The sequence below is a fragment of the Leptodactylus fuscus genome, chromosome 3 (genome assembly GCF_031893055.1).
Source record: "Leptodactylus fuscus isolate aLepFus1 chromosome 3, aLepFus1.hap2, whole genome shotgun sequence".
NCBI classification, from domain to species: Eukaryota; Metazoa; Chordata; class Amphibia; order Anura; family Leptodactylidae; genus Leptodactylus; species Leptodactylus fuscus.
Genome location: NC_134267.1, coordinates 21,531,923 through 21,553,809, shown reverse-complemented (window position 1 = coordinate 21,553,809; position 21,887 = coordinate 21,531,923). Strand labels below are relative to the sequence as shown.

At 39.3% G+C, this 21,887-nt stretch overlaps 1 protein-coding gene across 1 annotated transcript in view; it reads right to left on the bottom strand.

Annotated features, from left to right (window-relative positions):
• STUM (stum, mechanosensory transduction mediator homolog) overlaps positions 1-14,143 on the bottom strand; it is a 34,038-nt gene extending 19,895 nt beyond the window's left edge. Inside the window, exon 1 of the mRNA XM_075266505.1 lies at positions 13,832-14,143. Coding sequence (XP_075122606.1) covers positions 13,832-13,994 — 163 coding nt within the window. The 5' untranslated portion in view covers positions 13,995-14,143. The remainder of the gene's footprint in view (positions 1-13,831) is intronic.
• Positions 14,144-21,887: the final 7,744 nt, after the last annotated feature.

Sequence of the window (21,887 nt, the reverse complement as noted above, 5' to 3'; positions counted from 1 at the left end):
TATGTACAAGAATATAACTACTATAATACTGCTCCTATGTACAAGAATATAACTACTATAATACTGCTCCTATGTACACGAATATAACTACTATAATACTGCTCCTATGTACAAGAATATAACTACTATAATACTACTCCTATGTACAAGAATATAACTACTATTATACTACCTTCTATGTACAAGAATATAACTACTATTATACTACCTTCTATGTACAAGAATATAACTACTATAATACTGCCCCTATGTACAAGAATCTAACTACTATAATACTGCCCCTATGTACAAGAATATAACTACTATAATACTACCTCCTATGTACAAGAATATAACTACTATAATACTACTCCTATGTACAAGAATATAACTACTATAATACTACTCCTATGTACATGAATATAACTACTGTTATACTACTCCTATGTACAGGAATATAACTACTATAATACTGCTCCTATGTACAAGAATATAACTACTATAATACTACTCCTATGTACAAGAATATAACTACTATAATACTGCTCCTATGTACAAGAATATAACTACTATAATACTACATCCTATGTACAAGAATATAACTACTATAATACTACTCCTATGTACAAGAATATAACTACTATAATACTACTTCTATGTACATGAATATAACTACTATAATACTACTCCTATGTACAAGAATATAACTACTATAATACTACTCCTATGTACAAGAATCTAACTACTATAATACTGCCCCTATGTACAAGAATATAACTACTATAATACTACCTCCTATGTACAAGAATATAACTACTATAATACTGCTCCTATGTACAAGAATATAACTACTATAATACTGCTCCTATGTACAAGAATATAACTACTATAATACTGCTCCTATGTACAAATATATAACTACTATAATACTACCTCCTATGTACAAGAATATCACTACTATAATACTGCTCCTATGTACAAGAATATAACTACTATAATACTGCTCCTATGTACAAGAATATAACTACTATAATACTGCTCCTATGTACAAGAATATAACTACTATAATACTGCTCCTATGTACAAATATATAACTACTATAATACTACTTCTATGTACACGAATATAACTACTATAATACTACTCCTATGTACAAGAATATAACTACTATAATACTACTCCTATGTACAAGAATCTAACTACTATAATACTGCCCCTATGTACAAGAATATAACTACTATAATACTGCCCCTATGTACAAATATATAACTACTATAATACTACTCCTATGTACAAGAATATAACTACTATAATACTACTCCTATGTACAAGAATCTAACTACTATAATACTACCTCCTATGTACAAGAATATCACTACTATAATACTGCTCCTATGTACAAGAATATAACTACTATAATACTACTTCTATGTACATGAATATAACTACTATAATACTACTCCTATGTACAAGAATATAACTACTATAATACTACTCCTATGTACAAGAATCTAACTACTATAATACTGCCCCTATGTACAAGAATATAACTACTATAATACTACCTCCTATGTACAAGAATATAACTACTATAATACTGCCCCTATGTACAAGTATATAACTACTATAATACTACCTCCTATGTACAAGAATATCACTACTATAATACTGCTCCTATGTACAAGAATATAACTACTATTATACTACTCCTATGTACAGGAATATAACTACTATAATACTGCTCCTATGTACAAGAATATAACTACTATAATACTGCTCCTATATACAATAATATCACTACTATAATACTACTCCTATGTACAAGAATATAACTACTATAATACTGCTCCTATGTACAAGAATATAACTACTATAATACTGCCCCTATGTACAAGGATATAACTACTATAATACTACCTCCTATGTACAAGAATATAACTACTATAATACTACATCCTATGTACAAGAATATAACTACTATAATACTACTCCTATGTACAAGAATATAACTACTATAATACTACTCCTATGTACAAGAATATAACTACTATAATACTACCCCCTATGTACAAGAATATCACTACTATAATACTACCCCCTATGTACAAGAATATAACTACTATAATACTACTCCTATGTACAAGAATATAACTACTATAATACTACTCCTATGTACAAGAATATCACTACTATAATACTACCCCCTATGTACAAGAATATAACTACTATAATACTGCTCCTATGTACAAGAATATAACTACTATAATACTACTCCTATGTACAAGAATATAACTACTATAATACTACTCCTATGTACGAGAATATAACTACTATAATACTACTCCTATATACAAGAATATAACTACTATAATACTACTCCTATGTACAAGAATATAACTACTATAATACTACTCCTATGTACAAGAATATAACTACTATAATACTACTCCTATGTACGAGAATATAACTACTATAATACTACTCCTATGTACAAGAATATAACTACTATAATACTACTCCTATGTACAAGAATATAACTACTATAATACTACTCCTATGTACAAGAATATAACTACTATAATACTGCTCCTATGTACAAGAATATAACTACTATAATACTGCTCCTATGTACAAGAATATCACTACTATAATACTACTCCTATGTACAAGAATATCACTACTATAATATTGCTGTATTTCCCTGATCTTGTATTTCTGATCTTCGTCACTTCCACAGATCTATTATTTGCCCCCACACTTTCTAGTATATAACATGTTTTTAGCTCTGCTGTCCATGTTATCCTGTAGACATTGTGTATTTGCCGGCGACTATAATCTTGTTTAATTAAGAGTCAATTAATGAATTTGTTGTGTCGTTTCTATTAAGTGTTTCCATAATTTGGGCCCTATAAGTCACTTATCAGTCACTCTTGATACTTTGCTATGTAGATTCCTGTAATGTTTGTCGCCTGTGATTTTATTATATTTCACGATCTCATTCTCTGGGACACATTAGTGGATGAGACAATAGACTTTATCTCCCAGTGTCAGGCGGCTGCTGGTAAGACCAATGAGATGATACAATTCCATAGAGATATAACATGAGAGCACATGTCACATATACACACAGTGTTACGTTGCTGTACTAAATATACTGTATACAATTATTTTGGCTACTGATTTTGCTGGATGTTACCTAGTAAAACTCCCCCAACATGTGTGGACGTAAAGACAGATTTACACAGTACACCATAGTAACTCGGATATAATGTGCACTCATATCTCCAGACATAAAAGTAAGATTGAATCCAGGTTCTTAGCCACCTGAAACCTCAATAATCGTCTGAAGTGATATATGATAATTGTGTAAAGTCTCCGGTTCACCAATGTGTTAGTTATCACCACTTGTCAGACGCTGAGATGGAGAGAATCCTTGTACTCAGAGACCTTGGACTATCTCCAGAAGATCACTACATGCCAAGGCCAAGATGTCTGCGCTGGTCAATGTTATGTGTCCTGGTGGTTGTGAGAACAGCGAGGAAATGGAAGGACAGCAAGAGGTGCAGGGAGGTGAAGATCTGCACGGGGGACTCATGTGATTGGAAGAATAATGTATAGTGATCCAGTCTGTACTGCAAATGTCACTGTCAAGTGGAATGGAGGTCTGTCCTCTTCAGTGATGAGTCCTGGAATGGAGGTCTATCCTCTTCAGTGAGGAGCCCTGGAATGGAGGTATATCCTCTTCAGTGACGATTCTTGGAATGGAGGTCTATCCTCTTCAGTAATGAGTCCTGGAATGGAGGTCTATCCTCTTCAGTAATGAGTCCTGGAATGGAGGTCTATCCTCTTCAGTGATGAGTCCTGGAATGGAGGTCTATCCTCTATAGTGATGAGTCCTGGAATGGAGGTCTATCCTCTTCAGTGATGAGTCCTGGAATGGAGGTCTATCCTCTTCAGTGATGAGTCCTGGAATGGAGGTCTATCCTCTTCAGTGATGAGTCCTGGAATGGAGGTCTATCCTCTACAGTGATGAGCCCTGGAATGGAGGTCTATCCTCTTCAGTGACGATTCTTGGAATGGAGGTCTATCCTCTTCAGTAATGAGTCCTGGAATGGAGGTCTATCCTCTATAGTGATGAGTCCTGGAATGGAGGTCTATCCTCTTCAGGGATGAGTCCTGGAATGGAGGTCTTTCCTCTTCAGTAATGATTCCTGGAATGGAGGTCTATCCTCTTCAGTGATGAGTCCTGGAATGGAGGTCTATCCTCTTCAGTGATGAGCCCTGGAATGGAGGTCTATCCTCTTCAGTGATGAGTCCTGGAATGGAGGTCTATCCTCTTCAGTGATGAGTCCTGGAATGGAGGTCTATCCTCTTCAGTGATGAGTCCTAGAATGGAGGTCTATCCTCTTCAGTGATGAGTCCTGGAATGGAGGTCTATCCTCTTCAGTCATGAGCCCTGGAATGGAGGTCTATCTTCTTCAGTGATATGTCCTAGAATGGAGGTCTATCCTCTTCAGTGATAAGTCCTGGAATGGAGGTCTATCCTCTACAGTGATGAGCCCTGGAATGGAGGTCTATCCTCTTCAGTGATGAGTCCTGGAATGGAGGTCTATCCTCTTCAGTGATGAGACTGGAATGGAGGTCTATCCTCTTCAGTGATGAGACTGGAATGGAGGTCCATCCTCTTCAGTGATGAGACTGGAATGGAGGTCTATCCTCTTCAGTGATGAGTCTTGTGTTTTGTTTCACACACAACGATAGCTGAAGATTGATATGGATACCACGTGGAAATCATGGAGAGTCCTTCACAAGGGAACATCACACCAGTCCTACTCCCAGGATTATGGTGTTTGGTGGTATAGTGTTTGGTGTCTGGACCCCTCTCGTCTATATTTCAGGAACACTAATGTCTCAGTATTACATTGATTCAGTCAGTAAGCCAGTGGTGCGGCCATTTCACCAAAGTGTCCCAGGAGCCCAGGAGGGCAACCCCAGGCCACATGTTCCTTGTGTTACTATGAGCAGCCTGCGTGGCCTAAGCATATGACCGTGGCCTGCCACTTCTCTTGTCTCCCATTGAGCACATCTGGGACGTCATTGGTCGGCCATTGTACAGGAGCTGTCAGTGGCCAATCCTGATGTTTTGGTGCATTCAGTGTGACAGAAGATTCCTGACAACCATTAATACCCTCACTGATAACATGCCAAGGTGTATAAGTGCGAGGTCTCCTGCGGATGGCGCTCATACTCCATACTGAATACATCCAGATGTGCTGAATATTCTCTATCACATATGATATAACTTGTCTTTCCATCCGGGGATCTCCAGAATTCTTAGACTTTTTCTTCTTGGTGCATTCCCCATATTGAGGACTGTATTACTGGTTCTATTACCCTACGTTCACAGGCTGGAGAATATCACAGCGACTCGCTGGCATCCAATATTTATGTGCAGTGATTCTCGGGGTTGTGACTTCGTCCTCCTGAGATGTGACAAGGCTAATAATCGTCATACACAATCCTCTGACACAATTCACACAGATTCCCTCTCTGTTGCTAAATGCAGCTCTCATTATCCACCCCCGTCACATATCAGACCCCGATGTCACCCCGCTCTGGAGATCTGCTCCGTTCTGGCCGCTGTCACTATATAACAGAATGATGGCGGATACAGCTACAATATAGAAAACAATTCCGCCAACATGGACATGTTACTGCTAGTGTCAGGTGGCTGCTGCCAAGCTGCATACAATAATAGTATGTATCAGCATGGCCCTAAATACAGATCATAACATAGACGTGCCATATAATACAGGTTATATCACATGGGCCCTCACTTAAATAACAGAGGCCCATAGTACCACGTTGGCCTCTAGAAGTCATAGTGACTCCATAGTATTTACAACCACAGAATAAACAGGGCCCCTATGGATCCCAAAGAGGAATCAGTGCCCCCATAGTGGCCCTATAACAGCCATCTTACCTATAGTAAAATACCCCCAACAATCGGGGACAAAATAAGGGACAAAATCTGTGGCATGAATGAGGTGAAGCTGCGGCAGCGAGACAGCACCCGAAATCTGGGACTGTCCTGCTGAATCCAGAACATTCGGGAGTCTTATTTCCCCTGTTGCAGTCACAGGTCATTTTCTGCTGTTTTCTAGAGTCCCCTGCACCTTGAAGGCGTACAGAAGGTTCACGCCTGTTGTTTTGCTTTCCTTGGCTCCTTGGAGATGTTATATCTAGAGACAGGAAATCCCCAAATCCCCCGTATACAGCGATCACTACACAGCATCAGGGACAGCCGTAATACACGTGCACCCGAACCAGAAGTGTAGGGGCCCTATAGGTAAGGGGCCTCTGTATCCTTAAAGGGAGTGTGTCATCAGACCAAAGCATAGCAGATAAATAGATCAGTGTCATCTGAATAATACAGTGTTTTTCCCTTGTGAATCGCGATCTTCATTGCTGTTTTTTTGTCAAAATATAAATGAACTCTTTCAGTAATGGCAGCGCCCTCATTCTATCGAGGAGCTCATTAGTATATCCACAACATGGCCATATCATGACAACGCAGGCAGCGATTCACAAAGGGAGCACACTTTTTGATTCAAGTGAACACAACCTATCTATCTGCAGGGCTGGGGTGATATGCTGGGTCTGGTGACACTAACTTATCTATCTGCAGGACTGGGGTGATATGCTGGGTCTGGTGACCCTAAATCGGTCATTCCTAAAAAGAAGAGCTGCAGGGTAAATCATGGGATAATAACAACAGCCTGTGATATGGTATATGTCCCTATATATAGACTCCATCCAGTATTTTTGCGTCTTGACCTCTCAGGTGACCCCTGTATTACATCAGACTACAGTGCGATCCTGGCGGTTCTTCACCGCACACAGGAAATGCTTAAGAGAAAATTCTGTAAATAATAAATACATGGGAAATTCGCCGCCCGTCCGAGCAGATTAGGGTCGCACTGCTGTCGTCTTCACAGAGTCTCCGCAGGCCGCACTCCCTTGTCGTGAGCAATGTGAATGAGGATCTAGAGCGGTCTCAGAAGTGTAAAGCAGGAGATGTTAATGTGAATGGAGACGACAGGCCGGGTTCTGCTCCCATCCCCTTGGATTGTTGTTTTGACAGAGAGAGCATACAAATAAAGTTTATTTTATGTGACACCAAAACACTTGCAGCCAAGGTGGCCACTTATGTGGTAAGCAGGGGGAATTAAAGGGATGTCTTATTAAAGTTGTGAGGCTCAGTCCTGGAGAAATAGATCTTAGATCATTTTGTGCAGGAAATAGATTTAGGAAAATAGAGCACGGAAGATTTGATGCTCAGGAGTCTGGGAAAGCTGGACACTAACCTATCTATCTGCAGGACTGGGGTGATATGCTGGTTCTGGTGACACTAACCTATCTATCTGCAGGGCTGGGGTGATATACTGGTTCTGGTGACAGTAACCTATCTATCTGCAGGACTGGGGTGATATGCTGGTTCTGGTGACAGTAACCTATCTATCTGCAGGGCTGGGGTAATATGCTGGTTCTGGTGACACTAACCTATCTATCTGCAGGGCTGGGGTGATATACTGGTTCTGGTGACAGTAACCTATCTATCTGCAGTACTGGGGTGATATGCTGGTTCTGGTGACAGTAACCTATCTATCTGCAGGGCTGGAGTGATATGCTGGTTCTGGTGACACTAACCTATCTATCTGCAGGGCTGGGGTGATATGCTGGGTTTGGTTACACTAACCTATCTATCTGCAGGGCTGGGGTGATATGCTGGTTCTGGTGACACTAACCTATCTATCTGCAGGGCTGGGGTGATATGCTGGGTTTGGTTACACTAACCTATCTATCTGCAGGACTGGGGTGATATGCTGGTTCTGGTGACAGTAACCTATCTATCTGCAGGGCTGGCTGATATACTGGAGTATGGTGACAGTAACCTATCTATCTGCAGGGCTGGGGTGATATGCTGGTTCTGGTGACAGTAACCTATCTATCTGCAGGGCTGGCTGATATACTGGAGTATGGTGACAGTAACCTATCTATCTGCAGGACTGGGGTGATATGCTGGTTCTGGTGACACTAACCTATCTATCTGCAGGGCTGGGGTGATATGCTGGGTCTGGTGACAGTAACCTATCTATCTGCAGGACTGGGGTGATTTGCCAGAGTAAATATTACAGGATGCAGGAGTTTTTGATGACATTGAAATTGAATAAAAAATGCTTTACACTGAAGCTCTGCCCGTTCAATTTGGCAGCTGTGTATAACAGAGTGACTTCTATTATATTAACAGCCACCCCTAGGGGGAGCTAAGGAGTCCATATCAATAATATTCTAGTAATAATATTAAACTACTCCCCCTAGTGGTGAACCCCGGAAAAGTCATGTTATGAAACTGATCAGCACGAAATGTGTCACTAATAATGAGATGGACATAGCCTTTAAATTCTCAGTATACGGCCTTTTCTCCAGCCCTTTACATTATGTAAGTGTAATGGTGATGTAGACATGGCGGTATAAGAGCTGCCATACAGCATTACTATCTAGTAAGAGCCCTGACACGCCATCCTGTGCTCACCGACTCGCCTGCCGCCTTCTGCTCGGTGCCAGATACAAATGTCATTTTTAGATTCTCCCAGCAATGTGCAATCTGCTCAGCCAGCAATGCTGCAACCTATGGCGGAACCACTGCCTGTAGAGTCTATACTGAGGACACTACAAGTCTCAGCATGACCCACCAGCCAATGCCAATTCTTTACAGCAGAGTATAGATTCCATAGGGTGATATAGGGATTAGGGTTTGATCCATAGGGGTTATATGGGTTAGGGTTTAGAACCATAGCCACTACTATGGGCTATGGTTTAGATATATAAGGGTTAGGGGATTAGATATATATAGGGGCTATGAGGTTTAGGGTTTAGATACATGGGGGTTGGGGTTTAGATACATAGGGGTTATAGGTGATAGGATTTAGATCCATAGGGGTAGGGTTTAGATCCATAGGGGTAGGGTTTAGAGCCATAGGATTTATAAGTTAGGGTTTAGATACTAGGGGCTAGGGGTTAGACACATAGGAGTTATAGGTGATAGGGTTTATATCCATAGGGGTAATAGGGGTGAAGGTTTAGATCTATAGGGGTATGGTTTAGATTCATAGGGGTTATATGGGTTAGGGCTTAGATCTATAGGGGTTATAGGGGTGAGGGTTTAGATTCCTATATCCCTGGGTGTCTAAAGTGACTTAATGGTTTATTTCTAGCATCACTGGTGGTCTGGGGTGAGAATGGGGTTAATATTGCTATGGATAATCCATGGTGGGTAAATATCGAGTGATTTAGAGTCTTAGAGGGGACGTCTCCTGAAGGACACCCCTTTCTTTATAGGTGGGGATCCTAAATGTTGCTGGACTGTTTCTGTAGCTCCCATAGACTTGAGTGGAGAGAGTCAATGGATGACGAGTGTGATATGGATAGTACCCCACCTATAGGACATTTATGGCATATACTAGACCCCTTTATCATCATCTGCTCTAGCAATGTTACCCTGGCTTAAGATGTTCTGCAGCATCTGCGTCTCTTTAAATAACAACAGTCCTCTCTATAGGAATCTTAAAGGAGTAGTGACCCAGTTTCTAGCATGGAGATTGCCCTGGAGTCATATAAAGCTCCAGCGTCTATTAAATCCACATGTCCGGGTAATAATACCATTTATAGACACGATGTAGCAGCTAGAGGGGACGCCGCTGTGTCCTGCTGTGTGTGCGGGATACACTCTTTATATATTAATGGGTTACACATCGCACCGCCAACCGTATAGATAATCACACGTTCTGCATCAATAAGTAAAGACTGCGCCGCTGATCTCTTGTCAGATGTGATGAGCTGAACATGTCTGGGCCGCGGCATCCATGAGAGGTAAAGCCCCCCCGTCCCTCTACATTACAGCCACATTAGTAAATGCTTCATCCAATCGTTCTGCTTGTCAGAGCGGCTGATGCTTGTACAACCCTGTGGCATATGTAGGTGATATTTATATACAGGACCATATTATCAATGGGAAAACGTAACCCTTCACTTTCTGCTTTCTCAGTCATCTCAACAGTTTTAATGTGTAACAATGTATCAGTGACATCATAGCAAAGGTGTATTACAATGTATCTGTGATATCATACTGTAGTGTCAGTGTGTTACATTGTATCAATGACATCATCATATCAGTGTGTTACATTGTGTCAGTGACATCATAGTATCAATGTGTTACATTGTATCAATGGCATCGTAGTATCAGCGTGTTACATTATATCAGTGACATCATAGCATAGGTGTATTACAATGTATCAGTGACAATACAGTATTGCTGTATTGCATTGTATTAGTGACATCACAATATTGCTGTATCACATTGTATCAGTGACATCATAGTATCAGTGTATTACATTGTATGAATGACATCATTGTATCAATGTGTTACATTGTATTAGTGACATCATATCAGTGTGTTACATTGTATCTCCTGATATAATAATATCAGTGTGTTACATTATATCAATGACATCATCATATCAGTGTGTTACATTGTGTCAGTGACATCATAGTATCAGTGTGTTACATTGTATCAATGGCATCGTAGTATCAGCGTGTTACATTATATCAGTGACATCGTAGCATAGATGTATTACAATGTGTCAGTGACATCACAGTATTGCTGTATTGCATTGTATTAGTGACATCATAGTATTAGTGCTACATTATATCAGTGACATCATAGTATCAATGTATTACATTGTATCAGTGATATTGTAGTATCAGCGTGTTACATTGTATCAGTGACATCGTAGTATCAGCGTGTTACATTGTATCAGTGACATCGTAGTATCAGCGTGTTACATTGTATCAGTGACATCGTAGTATCAGCGTGTTACATTGTATCAATGGCATCGTAGTATCAGCGTGTTACATTATATCAGTGACATCGTAGCATAGATGTATTACAATGTGTCAGTGACATCACAGTATTGCTGTATTGCATTGTATTAGTGACATCATAGTATTAGTGCTACATTATATCAGTGACATCATAGTATCAATGTATTACATTGTATCAGTGATATTGTAGTATCAGCGTGTTACATTGTATCAGTGACATCGTAGTATCAGCGTGTTACATTGTATCAGTGACATCGTAGTATCAGCGTGTTACATTGTATCAGTGACATCGTAGTATCAGCGTGTTACATTGTATCAGTGACATCGTAGTATCAGCGTGTTACATTGTATCAGTGACATCATAGTATCAGTGTATTACCTTGTATCAGTGACATCATAGAATAGATGTATTACAATGTATCAGTGACATCACAGTATCAGTGTGTTACATTGTATCGGTGATTGTAGCATACCATATATTACATTATGTCTAGTGGTAGTTTACACTATTTCGGTGACATCTTACTATGTGTGTTATATTGCATCATAACTAGTGTGTTACATTGTATCAGTGATGTCAGAATACTGTGTGTTTTGTCGTGTCTGTGAGAACTCTACTAGTAGTTTACACTGGACATGAGAATAGGTTGCCGCTACACATTAGATAAAGGTCATCAATATTTTGGGGGGGGGGGGTTTCTACCTAACTCTTTGTTTCCAGGAGAGATAAGACCCTCTTGCAGCAGATTATTTCCCACTCCCTACATATACTGTGAGCCCAGCTGTCAGCAGCTTGTGACTATGTAAGGACATTTACATTGTTACAGTTATTTCATTATATAACACCATCGATAGCATTAGTATCAGAATGAGATATAGAGTGTGTATCTAACCCAGTATCCAGGCCATCAGATCAGATCTCTACATTGGATTATTAGTGTCCTACATCCATCTGGTCTGTGTGCTGGACTGTATAGAATTATTAGTGGCTACAATGTATCATTGTCTATTATAGGATATTGCCCTTCTGCATTGATAGTATCAGCAGACCACTATATTGTATCAGTGTGTTACGTTGTATCAATGACATCATCATATCAGTGTATTACTGATAGACTGCCATTATGTTATATTGTGTCATTGGTGGAAGACTAGAAGTGGTTACAAAGTATCAGAATGGATCCACACTGGAGTATTCATCTGTTACTTTGTATCACTGATAGATTACCAGTATGTTATACTGTGTAGGATGGAAGAGTAGAAGTCACATAGTATGGTGGGTTATATAGTATCAGAATGTAATAGTATTAGTCCGTCACATTGTATTAGTGATATCAGTGTCATACACTTTATTCTAAAACAAGAGCCTGGTTCAGTTGGAGTAACAAGTGTTACATTGTGTATGATCTGTTCCAGATTGTATCACTAATAAGTTTTGTAATGTGTTCCATTTGTATCCATGTTACATTGTCTCCATGATAGGAGTATTACTGTATCCATAATATACTGTAAGAAACAATATATTACATTCCATCCATGATTTAAGGCTACAGTCACACAAGTCTGGAAAAACAAAGGATTCAGTTACATTTTTCACAGCCATTTTGCATCCATGGGGCAGATTTTTACAGATCCCTTGTAGACTGTAATTCAAGGATCCGTGAAAATGGACAAAATAGGAGATGACTGTCTGTTAAAAAGGCCACTAAAAAACGGACATTGTAATTACTGTGTTCTGAAAGTGAACGTAAGAGTATCAGTGTGTTGTATTGTATCAGTAGGCTACATAATTGTAACTATCACTGTGTTACATTGTATCAGTATGCCACGTTAATGTATCCATCAGTGTGTTACATTATATTGGAATGCTACATGATTGTATCCATCAGTGTGTAACTTTGTATCAATTGTATTAGTGTGTTAACATTGTTTCTTCATGCCACATAATTGTATCCATTGCTGTTACATTGTACCCATATCCTACATGATTGTATCCAGCACTGTATAAGTGTATTACATTGTACTAGTACACTACATGATTGTATCCCTGAGTGTGTTACATTGTATCAGTGTATTACATTGTATCTCTTGGTGTGTTGTATTGTATTATTATACTACATAAGTGTATGCCTGAATGTTTTATATTGACTCAATATGTTAGTTTGTATCCCTGGGTGTGTTACATTGTAGCAGTGTATTACATTGTATCCCTGGGTATGCTACATTGTATCAGTGTGTTACGTTGTATGTCTGAGTTTGTTATATTCAGTCAGTGTATTACATTGTATCAGTGTGTTACATTGTATGCCCCAGTGTGTTACATTGTATGAGTGTGTTACACTGTATGCCTGAGTATGCGACATTGTATCATTGTGTTACATTGTATGCCCGAGTGTGTTACATTGTATCAGTGTATTACATTGTATGCCTGAGTGTGTTATATTGTATCAGTGTGTTAAATTGTATGCCTGAGTGTGTTACATCGTATCAGTGTGTTACATTGTATGCCTGAGTGTGTTACATCGTATCAGTGTGTCACATTGTATGTCTGAGTGTGTTTCATTGTATCAGTGTGTTACATAGTATCAGTGTATTATATTGTATGCCTGAGTGTGTTATATTGTATCAGTGTGTTACATTGTATGTCTGAGAGTGTTACATCGTATCAGTGTGTTACATTGTATGGCTGAGTGTGTTACATTGTCTCAGTGTGTTACATAGTGTCAGTGAAATCAGTAACACCTGTGTAACATTTTTCATCCCTGGAATAAACCCGGTAACAGCTGAAACCTAACTTTCCAGTGAACAGGTGGAAAAGTGTGAGAGACAAGTAGAGCAGCACATGGCGAGACCACAGCCGGGCATTACCCCACATTACCCTCCAGGATGGAAGAGACATGACACTTACCCAGCCCTGGTACAAAAGTATTGAGGAAGAGGCAGATGACAGCCACAGGGAAAGGCATGTAGGGGATGGCGGCTCTCAGGGGTCCTTTCTTCTCTCTGACTTGTACTACCACCCCACTGGCTGAGGTCCCCTTCTCTATTGTGTCCCCTTCCTTGATATCCATGCTGTCCCTCAGCTGTAGTCGGATGAGATGTGAGTCCTGGAAGTTACTGGAGGGTTGTGGGGTCAGATGGCGACAGAGTGCAGGGAAGACTCTCTCCTGCCTCTCTCCTTCCTCCTCCTCCTCCTGCTGCCTCTGTTCTCCCTCCTCCTCCTCCCTCATTCCTGGCTCTGACAACAGGCTGACTACAGAGCTGTGCACAGTAAGACTACATCGCTCTGTTACTCCGAATAACCTGGACATACACCTGTACAGCCGAGATCATCTGCAGCAGATGGAAACTATGGCTCCAGCCATTCAGCCATCTATCTATCTATCTATCTATCTATCTATCTATCTATCTATCTATCTATCGAATCTATCTATCTATCTATCTATCTATCTATCTATCTATCTATCTATCTATCTATCTATCTATCTATCTATCGAATCTATCTATCTATCTATCTATCTATCTATCTATCTCCTATCTATCTATCTATCTATCTATCTATCTATCTATCTATCTATCTATCGCTTTCTACCTTTATCTTCTTCTATTTTTCTATCTCATATTTATCCATGTCATACATATATTTTTCTATCCAGAATCTCTCTCTCTATATATCTGTAGTAAAACAAGTCAGCGCTGAATTTCTATTTTATACACACCAGTTATATGTCTGTCTGTAGTGACCTGACCAGTAATCCCAGTTGGAGATTGTCAGAGCCTTTATTGACTGTGCTGATAATACTTGTCAATTCCCTTCCAGAAAGAAGAAATTAGAAGCTTCTCCGCCTCATCTCACTACATAAAGCAACAGGGAGGAATGAACTGTAATGTCTGAATGAGCTCCAGAGCCGAGGAGGGGTATGAAGAAGGGGATTTATGGGCTGAGAAGCTTGTATGGCCAACAATAAGACTGTCATAACTGGGAGTAGAATAACTACAGAGAATAAAAAGGAAATCTCAAGGAACTATAAATATATATATATATATATATATATATATATATATATATATATATATATAATGTAGTTTCATAGATTATACAATCTGTAAAAGGATCTATAATAGTTAAGTCACTATGTATAGATATATCCAGAGATTCATCCTGTGTTATACTCCAGAGCTGCGCTCACTATTCTGCTGGTGCAGTCACTGTGTACATACATTACATTACTTATCCTGTACTGATCCTGAGATACATCCTGTATTATACTCCAGAGCTGCGCTCACTATTCTGCTGGTACAGTCACTGTGTACATACATTACATTACTTATCCTGTACTGATCCTGAGATACATCCTGTATTATACTCCAGAGCTGCTCTCACTATTCTGCTGGTACAGTCACTGTGTACATACATTACATTACTTATCCTGTACTGATCCTGAGATACATCCTGTATTATACTCCAGAGCTGCACTCACTATTACAAGAATATAACTACTATAATACTACTCCTATGTACAAGAATATAACTACTATAATACTACTCCTATGTACAAGAATATAACTACTATAATACCGCTCCTATGTACAAGAATATAACTACTATAATACTACTCCTATGTACAAGAATATAACTACTATAATACTGCTTCTATCTACAAGAATATAACTGCTATAATACTACTCCTATGTACAAGAATATAACTACTATAATACTACTCCTATGTATAAGAATATAACTACTATAATACTGCTCCTATGTACAAGAATATAACTACTATAATACTACTCCTATGTACAAGAATATAACTACTATAATACTGCTCCTATGTACAAGAATATAACTACTATAATACTACCTCCTATGTACAAGAATATAACTACTATAATACTGCTTCTATCTACAAGAATATAACTACTATAATACTACCTCCTATGTACAAGAATATAACTACTATAATACTGCTTCTATCTACAAGAATATAACTACTATAATACTACCTCCTATGTACAAGAATATAACTACTATAATACTGCTTCTATCTACAAGAATATAACTACTATAATACTACCTCCTATGTACAAGAATATAACTACTATAATACTGCTCCTATGTACAAGAATATATCTACTATAATACTACTATGTACAAGAATATAACTACTATAATACTGCTCCTATGTACAAGAATATAACTACTATAATACTACCTCCTATGTACAAGAATATAACTACTATAATACTGCTTCTATCTACAAGAATATAACTATATAGAAAAGGATAGTAGGATCCGCTCGACCAGGTAAGTTAAAAAATAACTTTTAATCCGACATGGTTAAAAAACACACAAAAGAAAATAGATGTGAAATGACAAAAAAGAAGAAAAATGGTGATTAAAACCACATTCTGATAGCTCTAGCTATCTAGCTCTAGCAAGAATATAACTACTATAATACTACTCCTATGTACAAGAATATAACTACTATAATACTGCCCCCCTATGTACAAGAATATAACTACTATAATACTACTGCTATGTACAAGAATATAACTAATATAATACTACTCCTATATACAAGAATATAGCTACTATAATACTGCCTCCTACATTATATGTAGGAGCAGTATTATAGTAGTTATATTCTTGTACATAGGGGCAGTATTATAGTAGTTATAGTCTTGTACATAGGAGCAGTATTATAGTAGTTATATTCTTGTACATAGGAGTAGTATTATAGTAGTTATATTCTTGTACATAGGAGGTAGTATTATAGTAGTTATATTCTTGTACATAGAAGCAGTATTATAGTAGTTATATTCTTGTACATAGGAGTAGTATTATAGTAGTTATATTCTTGTACATAGGAGTAGTATTATAGTAGTTATATTCTTGTACATAGGAGCAGTATTATAGTAGTTATATTCTTGTACATAGGAGTAGTATTATAGTAGTTATATTCTTGTACATAGGAGGTAGTATTATAGTAGTTATATTCTTGTACATAGGAGCAGTATTATAGTAGTTATATTCTTGTACATAGGAGTAGTATTATAGTAGTTATATTCTTGTACATAGGAGCAGTATTATAGTAGTTATATTCTTGTACATAGGAGCAGTGTTATAGTAGTTATATTCTTGTACATAGGAGCAGTATTATAGTAGTTATATTCTTGTACATAGGAGCAGTATTATAGTAGTTATATTCTTGTACATAGGAGGTAGTATTATAGTAGTTATATTCTTGTACATAGGAGCAGTGTTATAGTAGTTATATTCTTGTACATAGGAGCAGTATTATAGTAGTTATATTCCTGTACATAGGGGAAGTATTATAGTAGTAATATTCTTGTACATAGGAGCAGTATTATAGTAGTTATATTCTTGTACATAGGAGCAGTATTATAGTAGTTATATTCTTGTACATAGGAGCAGTATTATAGTAGTTGTATTCTTCAACATAGGGGCAGTATTTAATAATGATATAGATTTGGCTGTTATTGCTCTTAATTAGATGTCTTATACTTTGATGATTTGAGTATCCTATTAATATTATAAATGTGAAATGTTTGTGGGTTTGTGACTTTGGATGTTCGGATGTTTGGCGGTCAATCACGCAAAAAACGCTCCACCGATTTGGCTGAAATTTTCCACAAACATAGTCCCTACACTCGATTGCGCAATAGGCTACTTTTTGTCACAATAGCACACATATGTTTTTCCCAGGACCCCCACAAAATCCAAACTCACATCACTATCTCTGCAATCTCACACACTTTGGACCCCGATTTGGCTGAAATTTTCCACAAACATAGTCCCTACACTGGATTACGCAATAGGCTACTTTTCGTCACAATAGCACACATACGTTTTTCCCAGGACCCTTTGGATGTTCGGATGTTTGGCGGTCAATCACGCAAAAACCGCTCCACCGATTTTGGCTGAAATTTTCCACAAACATAGTCCCTACACTCGATTGCGCAATAGGCTACTTTTCGTCACAATAGCGCACATACGTTTTTCCCAGGACCCCCACAAAACCCAAACTCACATCACTATTTCTGCAATCTCACACACTTTGGACCATAGCAAGCCACAAAATTCATATTACCCCCTACAGCAGAGGTCATCAACCCCTGGCACACGTGCCAAGAGTGGCACTCCTGCCATATTTCACTGGCACACCAGCAGCACAGGACCTGCAAGAGTTAAATGAAGTCTCTGCTAGAGCTGAGGCATAAGGACACTCCCCTTTGCGAGGGGTGCAGGAAACCCAGGGGGTGGAGCTTAATCGCTCAGGTCTCTGCCTGCTATAGTGATAGCTCCTGCCGAAGCTGCTAGCAAACTGAAAGTAAGAAACACACAGCTCCCTTCCTTTACTTCCTATTCTCATTAATGTCAGGCATGGGGTTATTAGTTTAGTGTTAGTAACTCCATGTCCCTCACATTAATAGGAATAACCCCCATCATGTCCCTCATATTAACCCCTGTGTGCCTCACATTAATAGGAATAAACCCCATCATGTCCCTCATATTAACCCCTGTGTGCCTCACATTAATAGGAATAACCCCCATCATGTCCCTCATATTAACCCCTGTGTGCCCCATATAAAGGTTACTAATATGTGAGACATATGGAGGGACTAATAAAAGACCTCAGTAATGAAGATACTTAATTATTACCTCCAAGTCTCTCACATATCAGTAACTAGAGATGAGCGAGTACTGTTGGGATCAGCCGATCCGAACAGCACGCTCCATAGAAATGAATGGATGCACCTGGTACTTCCGCTTGGACGTAGCCAGCGCGCTTAACCCCCCGCGTGCCGGCTACGTCCATTCATTTCTATGCGAGCGTGCTGTTCGGATCGGCTGATCCCAACAGTACTCGCTCATCTCTATCAGTAACTCTTACACTGGGGTTAATGTGAGGGACATGATGGGGTTAATTGCTATTAATAAGAGGCGCATGGAGTTACTAAACTGTCATGCACAGGGCCAGACTTTATGTTGCTTGCTCAAGAGTATCCTCTGCCCAAAACTTACATGTACTGGCGCAAAATAACAACTCATACAATGTCGTATATCAAAGTATATTAACCTGAAATACTTCTGTCCCAAAGACACTATGTACAGTTTATACCAACACCGTATAGCGGCTGAAATACAAATGACATTCAACACAAAAGTCTCATGTGCTCTCAGAATTACAGCAACAACAAGATACAAAGTTACATTTTATATCCCATACCTTATACACAGTACGAAAACCTTACCCGCACCTGTATATACCCACTTCTACAATCACCGCAGACGAAGTCGCGGGTACCAGCTAGTAGAATATATAGGTGATATAGATAGATAGACTGACTGCTCAAAAACTAAAGGGAACACTTAAGCAACACAATGTAACTCCAAGCAACACTGACTCACAATCAATTTCACCTGCTGTTGTGTAAATGGAATAGACAACAGATGGAAATTATTGGCAATTACCGGGACACACACAATAAAGGAGGGTTCTGCAGGTGGGGACCACAGACCACATTTCAGTACCAATGCTTTCTGGCTGATTTTTTGGTCACTTTTGAATGTTGGTTGTGTTTTCACACTCGTGGTAGCATGCGACGGACTCTACAACCCACACAAGCCGCTCAGGTAGTGCAGCTCATCCAGGATGGCACATCAATGCGAGCTGTGGCAAGAAGGTTTGCTGTGTCTGTCATCGTAGTGTCCAATGGCTGATGATGCTACCAGGAGACAGGCCAGTACACCAGGAGACAGGCCAGTACACCAGGAGACGTGGAGGGGGCCGTAGGAGGGTAACAACCCAGCAGCAGGACCGCTACCTCAGCCTTTGTGCAAGGAGGAACAGGAGGAGCACTGCCAGAGCCCTGCAAAATGACCTCCAGCAGGCCACAAATGTGCATGTGTGTGCCCAAATGGTTAGAAACCAACTCCATGAGGATGGTATGAGAGCCCAATGTCCACAGATGGTGGTTGTGTTCACAGCCCAATACTGTGCAGGACGCTTGTCATTTGCCACAGAACAGGATTGGCAACTTCCCCACTGGCACCCTGTGCTCTTCACAGAGGAAAGCAGGTTCACACTGAGCACATGTGATAGATGTGACAGAGTCTGGAGACGCCGTGGAGAGCGATTTGCTGCCTGCAACATCCTTCAGCATGACCGGTTTGGCAGTGGGCCAGTAATGGTGTGAGGTGGCATTTCTTTGGAGGGTCGCACAGGCCTCCATGTGCTCACCAGAGGTAGCCTGACTGCCATGAGGTGCCGAGATGAAATCCTTAGACCCCTTGTGAGACCATATGCTGGTGCAGTTGGCCCGGAGTTCCTCCTAATGCAGGACAATGCCAGACCTCATGTGGCTGGAGTGTGTCAGCAGTTCCTGCAAGATGAAGGCATTGAAGCTATGGACTGGCCCAGCTGTTCCCCAGACCTGAATCCGATTGAGCACATCTAGGACATCATGTCTCGCTCCATCCACCAACGTCACGTTGCACCACAGACTGTCCAGGAGTTGGAAGATTCTTTAGTCCAGGTCTTGGAGGAGATCCCTCAGGAGACATCCGCAACCTCATCAGGAGCATGCCCAGGCGTTGTAGGGAGGTCATACAGGCACGTGGAGGCCACACACACTACTCAGCCTCATACTGACATGCTGTAAGGACATTACATCAAAGTTGGATCAGCCTGTAGTGTGTTTTTCCACTTTAATTTTGGGGGTGACTTCAAATCCAGGCCTCCATTGGTTAATAAATTTGATTTCCATTGATGATTTTTGTGTGATTTTGTTGTCATCACATTCAACTTTGTATAGAACAAAGTATTCAATGAGAATATTTCATTCATTCAGACCTAGGCGGTGTTATTGGAGGGTTCCCTTTATTTGAGCAGTGTATGTCACTTCTTTACTAATCGATCTCTCTCTGGTCGTGTCGAGGTGATGTTCTGTCTTTCAGTCACTTGTCAGGTAAATGTCATTTTTTGCTGATATATTATTGAGACCTTTTGCCTCTTATTTTACATTTCTGACATCTACTCAATACGCCATTCTCACTATCACTTCCATCCCAGTTTGCTCATTTCCTTATGGATTATTTTCCAGTATATCCCATCATCTCTTTCTGTATCACCGCCATAATAAACCAAGTAATCTGTGGCTGCTAACCTGCCCTATATCTATGGGAAAATCAAGTGATCAGAGCGACTCGGAGTAAGGCCTGGTCTTCGGTGATAGACTAGTTGGGTCTATCTATCTATCTATCTATCTCATATCTATCTATCTATCTATCTATCTATCTATCTATCTATCTATCTATCTATCTATCTCATATCTATCTATCTATCTATCTATCTATCTATCTATCTCATATCTATCTATCTATCTAATCTATCTATCTCCTATCTGTCTCCTATCTATCTATCTATCTATCTATCTATCTATCTATCTATCTATCTATCATCTATCTATTATTCTCTCATGAAGCCACATATCTAGAAACCTTATTTGTAGCATTGGGGACAGGAATTAGACTATGGAGCAGTTGTTATTTATCTTGGTCATATGTTTTATTTCCGTCCTTCATCTCCTTTACAATTATACTGTATGTGAATATTTCAGCTTCATCTTGACCTCATCAATGAGCCGGGTTAATAATATTATAATGTAGCCCAGACACACGGCCGCAGTGAGGATGAGGAGAAGGCGACGCATTAACCTCCCCGACCTCAGAACGACAGCCTGAAATGATCATATCCTATAGATACTAATATATAATCTTATCTGTCTATCTAAAAACAAAAAAATATAGCAGCACTCCGACACAGCACAAAGGCTATAAGGAACAAAGAAAAACTGCATTACAGCTATAAAAATACTATAAACTAAATATAGAAATAAATTTGAGGTTCTTCGTTGTACATATTTGATCAAACAGTAGG